Below are 11,184 nucleotides of genomic sequence, written 5' to 3' on the forward strand. Positions count from 1 at the left end.
ATCTCCTGACCTCGTGATCCGCCCGTCTCGGCCTCCCAAAGTGCTGGGATTACAGGCTTGAGCCACCGCGCCCGGCCAAAAAAAAAACATTTTTAACATGTTATAGTTCAGAATCATTTTGTTAAGGGCCGCGAAGTTTTGTTTCAGTTTGTTTTTGTTTTTGTTTTTAACTGTAGAAATTGGCCCAGCCTATGTATTATTCTCACCTCTTTCTTTGAACGAATTAACAAAATATATAAGAAATTAAAGCATTTGTCCTCTTTTATGAGTTGGTTAAAGCTTAATATAGGTACCTAAAGGTACACTAAAGGCACACTCAAGTTACGCCGTATTTGGGGCATTAAACACTTCATTATCAACAACACATAGATTGTCCGGGTGCGGTGGCTCATGCCTGTAATCCCAGCAGTTTGGGAGGCTGAGATGGGTGGATCACCTAAGGTCAGGAGTTTGAGACCAGCCTGGCCAACATGGTGAAACCCCGTCTCTACTAAAAATACAAAAATTAGCTGGGTGTCATGGTGCAGCCTCTAGTCCCAGCTACTCCGGAGGCTGAGGCAGGAGAATTGCTTGAACCCAGGAGGCAGAGGTGGCAGTGAGCCAAGATTGCGCCACTGTACTCCAGCCTGGACAACAGAGTGAGATTCTGTCTCAAAAACAACATAGATTAAATTCACATTGGAGCTTGTTTGCCTTGAAAGAGTTCCCTACCTTGTAACAAGTTCTGTATATTTTGTGTGTGTGTGTTTTCCCATTTATTACTGAAATTTTATGTTCATTTTCCCTGGGTGCTTGAAATTATATATTCATTTTGAGGTGGTTAGAACTATTGAATTTTCAGTTCTCTGAAAACTTTTGTGTTTTACATGGGAATCTTTATACTGTGATCTTAGACTTCAGAAGTAATTAGGAGAGTATAATGAGAATCAGACTGCTAGAAACAGGACATGGACATGTGATCAGAAGATTATGATCAGTGCGCAGCTCTCAGTAGTGCTTGACTCCTAGTAAGCACTTAACGAGTGTTAGCTACTGTTATCAGAAGCATGCTATACTTTTGTGCAAAAAATGAGGGAAGGTTGGGATTTTAAAAAGAGAAACATGGTGTTTGGAACCTGGAGCAGCATCATCAGCTGTAAGATCATGACACAGCGAGATTCATGGTCCCATGGTTGATGGCTGACTTGATTTTGAGCTCGGTTCCTCACACCAAAATTGCTAATCTCATCATAATAAATAGGTCATTTTAAGAAGAGCAGATCTGAATATATCATCTCAGAGAGAATCCCTTTCCTTAAGAGGAGGTTTTATGTTTGAAAGAGACTGGATTTGGAGTTGGAGAACCAGGACACTGCCACTGTGAGTCCTCTGGCAGGTCCTCTCCTCTTTCTGGATGCCTCATCTATAAACCTGGCCAGTTGGACAGAACTCTTTCCGAGGCCCAGCCAGTTCTAAAGAATATGGGGTGCTCAAACATACACTGAATACTTGTAAAGTTTGTTACAAGAAATGAGAGTGTTAGAGGTGGGGAAGCAAATTGATGACTCTTCTATTGGATCTTCTCTATTAAGAATAAAGGAATTTTAAAAAATTTTCAAGTGACTTTTCTGTCTTTGAAAACATCAGATTTACACAGGAGTTTAGTTAGGGTGGGGATGACATTGCTTTTGTCCCTTAAATTCGAACAACTAGGAAAGGAGGTTACTGTTCTTGGGTATGTTGATTGGAAATGTCATACAGTGTAATTTGTAACTGCTTAGTTGAGGCTTTCTGGATTTGGTTTCCCCTCCTCCTCTGTTTTTGTTTTTCATTGCGGTAGCTAAACAGCCTTCATTTGCCATGAATAAGCAACCTAACTTTAAAAGCCTTTATCCACTTGTTCGATTTAACAGAGTTTCTTTATCTCCTTTCACATACATCCCAGCAGGGAAATTCTAATAGAAATGTTCTTCATTCATGCCGATGCTACATTTAAATGCAGCTGCAAATTAACTGTCTCTACTCAGTGACCTCAGCAAGTGATGTCCCTCGTAATAGTGGCCCAAGAAATACTGGCCATAATGAATGAAGATAACACCTTTAAATATTTTTTAAGTCCTTGGGCTTGGTCAGTTAATATAAATGAGTTGTTCAGTAATGCTAGTCACAAAAGAGAATTGATTCTGTGTTCTAAGTGTAAATCTCTGTGTGCTTTAATGAGACAATTTCAGAAGTAGCTCCACATTTTCCATGAAGTACACTGGGAAAAATAGTTAAGTATGCCCTTCACCATTGAAATTCCAGGCATACTTTAAGAGTGTAGATATCAATTCTTTTTGTTGTTGTTGTTGTTGTTTATAATTTTATAGGACATTGTACTCACTTCGGCGGCACATACACTATAATTTTATAGGAAATTATCAGTTCCTTGTTTAGCATAGTAAATGACAAATATGGAAGGAAGGTCCTGTGGTACTTTTTTAAGAATGCAGATATTAATTCTTCTGTTTGTTTATAATTTTATAGGAAATTATCAGTTCGTTGCCTAGCATAGTAAATGACAAATATGGAAGGAAGGTCCTATTGTACTTACTAAGCCCCAGAGATCCTGCACATACAGTACGAGAAATCATTGAAGTTCTGCAAAAAGGAGATGGAAATGCACACAGGTAAAAACAAGTAGAATGGCTTGACTTCTTTATTCCTCTGCTCTGGTTGTCTGCTGATGTTGAATAGTGCATGTGTCCAGAAATCCACTTACACATCCATACCCTCTCTCTAAAACTGCTGAAAAGGTGAATTCCATTTTCAAGCCTGTATTTTTGACAGATTCTTAAAGTTTTTATCTTGAAAAGGAAACAAAAGTGTCGTGCCAAAAGAATACCTCTGAGCCCTTGGCACGTAGTAGGCATTCAGGTGTGTGGTTTGACTTTTGTTTTGCTTTCTTTTCAAAGCTGCCGATACCACATATTTGAGTACTCTAGAGTATGGTGTCCATACAGCAGTGTAAACGTGTTGTTTTGTGGGTATGTTGTTTGGTTTTTGGATTTTTTTTTTTTTTTTTGATATTACACAAGCCAGACTCCCTTTATTGAGCGCTTGTTCTGTGGCAGGCATTATTCAGATCGGGGGACAGAAATATTTTTAAAAACAGATAGAACACATACTCAAATCACTCATTGTCTACATGCTTAACAGAAAGATAGACAATAATAATAGAGTGTGATACAGTCTGTGATAAGCTCTTAGAGGTTTTTGTGATAATAAGATCACATTTCCTTTGCGATTTATCTTACCTTAATACCCCATTCAACATATTCAACAGTAAGAAAGATACAGAGGTCCGCAGACGGGAGCTCCTAGAATCCATTTCTCCAGCTTTGTTAAGCTACCTGCAAGAACACGCCCAAGAAGTGGTGCTAGATAAGTCTGCATGTGTGTTGGTGTCTGACATTCTGGGATCTGCCACTGGAGACGTTCAGCCTGCCATGAATGCCATCGCCAGCTTGGCAGCAACAGAACTGCATCCTGGTGGCAAGGACGGAGAGGTAATGTGCCATTAAAGGCCAGGCAGGAAAGCTGCAAAGGCCACAAAAACTTCATTTTTGGAGGATGCGGGGTGTCCGTAAGAAAACTGGGGAGGGAGATGCCTGTTGAATAAACAACAAAGAACCTCCCACAGCAGCAATTACAATTCATCTTTAATTTTCTCTAACCATCTGGGTCAAAGCCTGGCACTTGGGAATGTTTTGCAGACGTGTATTTGGTTATGAATGAAATCATTGCCAAGTATTGAATGCCCGAGGTGCTTCTGACACCTGAGATTGGGGAAGAGAAGTGGGCCATGGATCTTAGAGAAGCCGTGGCTCCTCCTGACCATATTAACAAATGGGAAAGATGAATGCACCTTGAAAGTTTCGCTATAAGGAGGACTGAGCCGGTTGCCTCCCATACTTGCTAAGGAGAAACCCAAGTAACTGGGAACGATTGCTATTACTCTTGAAAAGGAGTAAGGTTGAGCTGAAGAGATGCTTTCTTGAGTTGCTCATCAGATAATCCCTTTAGCTAGTCATGTGTACTTAAACAGCATGCAGCACTGGGTTTTGATGTTTCTGCTATAGTGTTCTGTCCTGTAGGTTTCTTTGTGTCTGAGAATGACATATTTCAGTCTAAGGCATGATTAGCATTAAGATGAGCCTTGCGCTGCTACTGTTCAGAGCACATTTCATGAAGCTGAGACTAAAGTGCTGTGCAGTGGCTGTGTTATCCGACATAACTGTCTTTTGGTCTGGGAGAATAGATCTCTGGTCCCCCCAAGTATGATGGTTGTTTTAGATAAAGACCTCTTAAGCCTGTGGAACTTTAAAAGTGGCTGAGTCCTTATCAGTATGTGGTGACATAAATTGTATGTATTCATTCAAATGTATTTGCATGAATGAAAACAGCTTTTAAGATTAACTGTTCTTGACCCCTGATAGCTTCACATTGCAGAACATCCTGCAGGACATCTAGTTCTGAAGTGGTTAATAGAGCAAGATAAAAAGATGAAAGACAATGGGAGAGAAGGTAGGCTATGAAATTTGACCTTTTCTTGTATCTTATGTGGAATTCCAGTAATTCCTGGCATCCCTGAACTTTATACCGGCCATTTAGGCTCAAATGAAGTTTGTTGAGTGTTTAGAAATGATGTCTGTGAATAAGAAATGATTCAGTGGTTGCTGGTAATGCTTTTTCCCCTAGAAATTTGTGCCCGAGAACTCTTTAATTTTCTTTCTTTTTTCCACCCCCCCCTCACTCTCTCTGTTTTCCTTCCTCTGCTGCTGGAAGGATGGCTTGGTCAATGCCTTAAAATGCCATGGCTTGGTCAATGCCTTAAAATGCCATTCTAATGAGGATGGTGAGAGGGGCAGGGGCCCCAATTGTTGAGTATCATTACCTCAGTAGAAAGGCATGATATTTATCTCTATGTTTGAAGAAAGAATAAGCAGAGAAAGATTATCCTCGTAAGAGAATTTTGGACTAGTGCCTGTTTATTTGGTATTGAAATACATGTGACCAAAGAGTAAGCCAGTCTTTGGCACTTTCTGTTTTTTTGTAAGCCTTACAGCTGCTCTGTAGAAACTCAGCTCTCTAGAGAAGGACAGCATTAGCATTTGCATGCCATTCCCCTCTCAGTCCTATCTCCAACCAGACCTTCACTTAGGAAATCCAAATTGCATCTGGTATTTAAACCACTGGAGAGATTTTTTTTCCCCTAGTGAATTAAAACAGTTTGGGCTTTTCATTACAATGACTGAAAAAAAAGTGACAGATTGTGAATTCATGTCTTACAGCAAGTGGCAGCTCTAATGGCTAGTGAGGCAATCAGTATAGCAGTAGAGCTGTCTCTTTTTACTTTACCTTTAAGAATGGGGACCTGGGGCTATTTTTCACTGAAATTTTTTTTTGTAAAATAGAAGCCTTGTGATGAATATTAAAGAAAAAAATAACATATGGAATCATCTTTTTCATTATTAAAAAGTTAATGTATAGTTGAGTTTATGCCAGAAAAGTAGTCTGGCTTAATGTCCAGTGATTTTTCTCCCTCTTAATTAAAATGTGCTGAGAACCCTAAAATCTGCCTGTTTGGGTCTGACGTGTTTGTCTTGTTGTATTCCTATAGCAGCAAATGAGTTTGTCCTCCTGCATGTCTAGCTGTTTTGATTCTCTTTTACTGTATAGTAGCCACCTTAAAACGTAGTAGTTTTCAAAACAATGACTTGATCAGGGTCTGGTGGAGCTTGCCTCCTCTGTGCTCAGAGTCAGTCATCTAAGGCTGCTCGGTTTGTGGCTGGAGTGTCCACTTTTCGAAATAACTCACTCACATGGCTGGCAAGTGAGTACTGACTGTTGACTGGGGACCAACAGCTTCAGTTTCCCTTTCTAGGCTGCTTGGGCTCCTTCACGAGATAGTGGTTGCTTTTTTAAGAGTGAGCATCCTGAGAAAACAAAGTAAATGCCTGGCATTTCCATGATTTATCCTTAGCAGTCATTTAATGCCACTTTCATCATACTGTTTTGGTCAAGTCAATCACAAAGGCCCCCCGTGACTCAAAAGAAGACATGGATTCCCCCTGTAGATGGGGGAGTGGCTGCATTCTAGAAGAGCACACAGGACAGGAGATACTATTGTTGTCAGCTTTGGAAAACAGTTTGCCTCACTAGGTGAACTCTGTCCCTCTTTAGCAGGTACGGTGAAAGGCTGAATAGCCATAGGCATCTTGACTTTTAAAGAGTACTTACATTTAGGTATCTGAATGAATTAGGTAGTACATGCTACCTGACTATGATGTTTGCCGTCAAGATAGGTTGTCCCTACCTCCATCTACACTAAATCTTAGCTATCAGAATTTCTTCTTTGTCCAAGCATTAATTGCACAGTGAAAAAGATAATAGCGAGACCTTGGGAATCAGAAGTACCAGAATAACAGGAGACAAATGGTATTTTTGGTTTGTGAGTATGTAAGCGTTGTAAAGAGAAATGCCAAGTGTAAGCTAGAACAATCATTTATCAACCACTGTGGAACACGTGAACACTGTGTTATGTTCATGGCACCTTCTGAGTGAGCATTTCTCCACGAGGAAGAACTTGATTTCAACCAACCATGAGGTGCTACTGTGAAACATTTATTTACTGAATAGCTTTCAGGTCAAAGTTAAATCATTAAATAGTACAAAGAAATGCAGACATAACTCAGTGAGTGTTTTATTAGAATTCATTGTTTATCTTGAGTAATTACTGCTAAACATAGCCTAGGTTTTGGATCAGAGTTAAAAGAAATCGCTCTTTTGAGAATGCATTAGATAATCCTGCATTGGAATTTTTAGTGTTAAAAGGAAGACTGGGTGAAAGTTACTTTTATTAGCTTTTTTATTTAAAACTATTTGCAGGTTTGAGGGCAGTAGAGAAGGAGTTAGGGAGTATAAACCTTATTATATGATGTTCACTAAGCTTCAGTATATTTTACAGGTTGTTTTGCAAAAACTCTTGTAGAGCTTGTTGGTATGAAGAACCTGAAGTCCTGGGCTAGTGTAAATCGAGGTGCCATTATTCTTTCTAGGTATGTATATCGTGTGCCCTTCTCTGAGCAGGGCCTGGTCATGCAGAAGACATACTTCCTTCACATTGATTTCTCAGTTCTAATATTTGTTCTCAATAGTCTAGTATTACTTCCAGTCAGTCATGGTCTAGACAAGCATACCAAATATTAGAAAGCAAATGTAACTCTTTCAGTCAGTCCTTAGAATTTTTTTTTTTTTTTTTTTTTTTGAGACTCCATCTCACTCTGTCACCCAGGCTGGAGTACAGTGTCATAATCTCAGCTCACTGCAGCCTCAACCTCCTGGGCTCAAGTTTTCTTCCCACCTCAGCCTCCTGTGTAGCTGAGACTACAGGCACATGCCACCACACCCAGCTATTTTTTTATTTTTTTATTTTTTGTAGAGATGGGGGTCTCCCCATGTTGCCTGGGCTGATCTCAGACTCAGGCTCAAGCAATCCTCCCATCTTCATCTTCCGAAGTGCTGGGATTACAGGCGTGAGCCATTGTGCCTGGCCCTTAGGATTTTTTAACTACCATCTTTTTGACAAATTATAACATTCGCAAGATATCAGGTGGCTTCACTATGTTTATGGTTTTGACAAAAACATAATTTTTTTTTTTTTTTTTTTGAGACGGAGTCTCGCAGTGTCGCCCAGGCTGGAGTGCAGTGGTGCGATCTCGGCTCACTACAAGCTCTGCCTCCTGGGTTCATGCCATTCTTCTGCCTCAGCCTCCCAAGTAGCTGGCACTGCAGGTGCCCGCCACTATGCCCGGCTAATTTTTTGTATTTTTAGTAGAGATGTGGTTTCACTGTGTTAGCCAGGATGGTCTCAATCTCCTGACCTCGTGATCCGCCCACCTTGGCCTCCCAAAGTGCTGGGATTATAGGCGTGAGCCACCGTGCCCAGCTTGTATTTTTTTTAATGAATAACTTATATCCCTGTGAAAACTGTGACAATGTTGATTCTTAAATCATGCCTAATTCTACATGTAATTTCCTTCATTGTTTTAAAATATTCTAAAAGGATTGGAAGAGCATTTGCTACTGAAGTCTGTATGCTAATTGTTGACATCTGACTTAAAATGAGAAAAAAATAGTGATGAACTGTGGCCTGTTTTATATTATTCTCTGAACTTAGTTGAGTTTATAGTCAATCCACAAGTCATTGAAATTTTCCAAACATTCTATGTGCAGATGAAAACCTTCTGTTAAGAGCATTCATTTAAAAAAAGATTTGTATGTTGCTTTGAAGCAATTACTGTTGATTTTTCCCCTGCTGTGTTATTAAGGTTTGGGAAAACAGATACCAACTCTAGTTTGAATTTCTCAAGATATTTCACTTGCAACATGCTATACAACCTAATTTATATTGTTTGCAAGTGTTATTTTAAATGTTTCTTCAACATATACCTGATCTGGTACACATGTACTCACAAACACACGCAGGAGCATTCATATCTTTAGGTATGTCAGTGTCTCCCAATATGTAAGTGTTACAGATCATTTTGTTCATTTCTGCTTAAAATTAGTTAATTTTCCAGTTGATGTCAAATGGTCAGAATTCATTAGCTGATACATGAACTTTTTTGTTACAAATTCTTTTACCAGGCATTTGGAGTATTAACATCTACTGACACATTCTTTCTTTACACTCAATTAACTGGAAATTTCAGCAATGCCATGAAATTAATTTATGAAGGATGTTCCTCAATCAGAGCTCCCATTAGGTGGATTTCAAACATAGGAAGGATACTATAGGTTTATTATGGAGCACTACTTAGAATTGGAACAGGAGCACAGGAAGTATTTGAAGTTCTAAATGGAAATTAAGCTATATATAACAATAATACAAAAAATTGTTTTTGTGAATTTTAGGTGAAAAGAAAATCAGCCTTGTATGTTGGCTGAAAAGTAGTTCAGAGAAGCAAAATTCTCTAACATTTGGGAGTATTGGCTCTTGACAGGCTGCCTGGGTTCCAGCTTAGTGCATAGCCTTGGGAAAATTCAGCTTTCCTGGGCCTTAATTTTCTTGGTGGCAAAAAAATGAGATTAATCATAACTCTATGGTTGTTATGAAAACTAGATTGGAATGATGCATATAAAATGCCTAGTATTATGTCTAATATGTGGCATATGCTTAGTAAGCAATAACTATTATGTGTCATATAACTGTGTGTTTAGCCAAGATGCATGAAATTAAAACACCTAGTGAGTCAGAAATTCATTACAAGGGAACTTTACTTTTTAGCATCATAGGTGGCAAGCTGAATTTGTTGCTTGTCTTCCAGAAGCAGTAGAATACTGCTTGGTGCTGAACATTTATCCTCCTCTTTATTGACATAATGGAAGTTATTGGGACCAGGGACTTTGGAAAATACCAAGTACCTCATTTCTAGAATGTGTTTCAGAGGTCTGTATTTACATATGGTCCTGAAAAAGAAGAGAACAGGAAATTCAGGCCTGGTGCTCTGCAGTCAGAGCTGTATGTCCTGTTCACAGAGAAATGGGCCTGCTGTTACCAGCCTCTAGGGCTCCCTTCACTTTTGATAGGGTACTCGGGCAGGGTTTCAGCAGAGGCTGGGGTTATTTTGTTGAATGGCTAACGTTTATTGAGTGCTTACTAAGTGTCAGGCTCTGGCTGGGAGCTTTAGATACAAGGCCATTTGAACCTCAGAAAACAACTCTGTGAGGTAGAAGGTGGACTCTGTTGTGAATCCCATTCTACAATTCAGGAAACTGAGTCTTAAGAGAGTTTAAATAGCATGCTCTTGGTTGTACAGTTACTGAGTGGTAGAGGCAGGTTTCACACCCAAGCAGTGAAGCTCCACAGTGAAGCTCTTCGCCCTTTCACTAAACGTTAGTGCTGTGGAGTTCAGTGAGAAGGCTGCTAACTCTGACCTCTCTGTGCCTCTCTTCACACATTTTTGTTCAGTCACGTGGTGGGCATTTTTTGGCTGTCTGCTCTATAAATGTAGCATCATGAAATAAATAAAATACGGTCCCTGCTCTAGAGCTTATAATCCTGAGATGGGGGAGGGAAGGTAGAATACATATAGAATCATTTTAAGACAGATGTAAGTAAGTCCTAAGATAATGTGAAGGTAGAGCCAACTCTGTATGGAATGGTGTTGGTCCTGCAAATGACTTGGCTTGGGTGACTCCACCAGCAAGATTCTAAAACATTTTTTTCCATAGCTTTGTAATATAAGCTACTGGTCCTCATCATTCATCCTTTGAATGAAAAATAATGTGTATATAGTTACAAGGCTTGTCTCACAGTTAACCAAGTCTTTTATACTATTGGTACAGGTAGTATTGGAGATGATGTAGGAGTTCTTATGAAATTTAATTTTTTTCCTCTCTTCAGCCTCCTTCAGAGTTGTGACCTAGAAGTTGCAAACAAAGTCAAAGCTGCACTGAAAAGCTTGATTCCTACATTGGAAAAAAACAAAAGCACCAGCAAAGGAATAGAAACTCTACTTGAAAAACTGAGCACATAGGTGGAAAGAGTTAAAAGCAAGATGGAATCATGTTTTTCTGTTCTCTGTTCTGTTTCCCAATGCAGAAAAGAAGGGGTAGGATCCACCATACTGGTAATTGGGGTGCTCTGTATATGTGTTTCTTCTTTGTATACGAATCTATTTATATAAATTGTTTTTTAAAATGGTCTTTTTTAAAAATCTCAGCTGTCTCCTCTGTTACATTGAGTAGTAAGCATATCAATGTGTGAGGCAATTAATGTGGAAGGTTTACCAATCATATGTGGTGGGACCAACCAAATATATAAAGTGTAGTTGAACGAGTTGATTCGGGGGAGATGACATCTTCAGTGAGCATAGTCTCAGAAGGCTTCCTGGAGAAGGTGGGACTTGAGAAGACTTTCATCTTGTCAAAGGAAGGCAGGATGTGGAAAAGAAGAGCCAGGGGGAGTCGTGGGCACAGTAAAGTGGAATTTAATGAGTACCGGGGGAGTGGGGGCTCCACAGCTGCCTTCCTAGCTGTCTTATGGATTAGGTTCCATGCTAGATTTTGTTTGAAAGCCACTCAGGTAAGTTAAGCTCATAGGAGGAAATGTGCTACTGGAATTTTCTGGTCTATCATGGTGAGAATGGACTCATTCCT

General features: G+C 39.6%; 1 protein-coding gene across 2 annotated transcripts in view; it reads left to right on the forward strand.

The window, feature by feature from the left end:
- The window catches only part of KIAA0020 (KIAA0020 ortholog), a 42,069-nt gene extending 31,327 nt beyond the window's left edge, over positions 1–10,742 (forward strand). For both annotated transcript variants that reach the window (XM_011937354.1, XM_011937355.1), the window contains exons 14-18: positions 2,506–2,648; positions 3,305–3,527; positions 4,458–4,545; positions 6,989–7,079; positions 10,430–10,742. In XM_011937354.1, coding sequence (XP_011792744.1) covers positions 2,506–2,648; positions 3,305–3,527; positions 4,458–4,545; positions 6,989–7,079; positions 10,430–10,562 — 678 coding nt within the window. In that variant the 3' untranslated portion in view covers positions 10,563–10,742. The remainder of the gene's footprint in view (positions 1–2,505; positions 2,649–3,304; positions 3,528–4,457; positions 4,546–6,988; positions 7,080–10,429) is intronic.
- Positions 10,743–11,184: the final 442 nt, after the last annotated feature.

Source organism: Colobus angolensis, unplaced genomic scaffold, assembly GCF_000951035.1.
Source record: "Colobus angolensis palliatus isolate OR3802 unplaced genomic scaffold, Cang.pa_1.0 Scaffold162, whole genome shotgun sequence".
In the NCBI taxonomy this organism is placed as follows: domain Eukaryota; kingdom Metazoa; phylum Chordata; class Mammalia; order Primates; family Cercopithecidae; genus Colobus; species Colobus angolensis.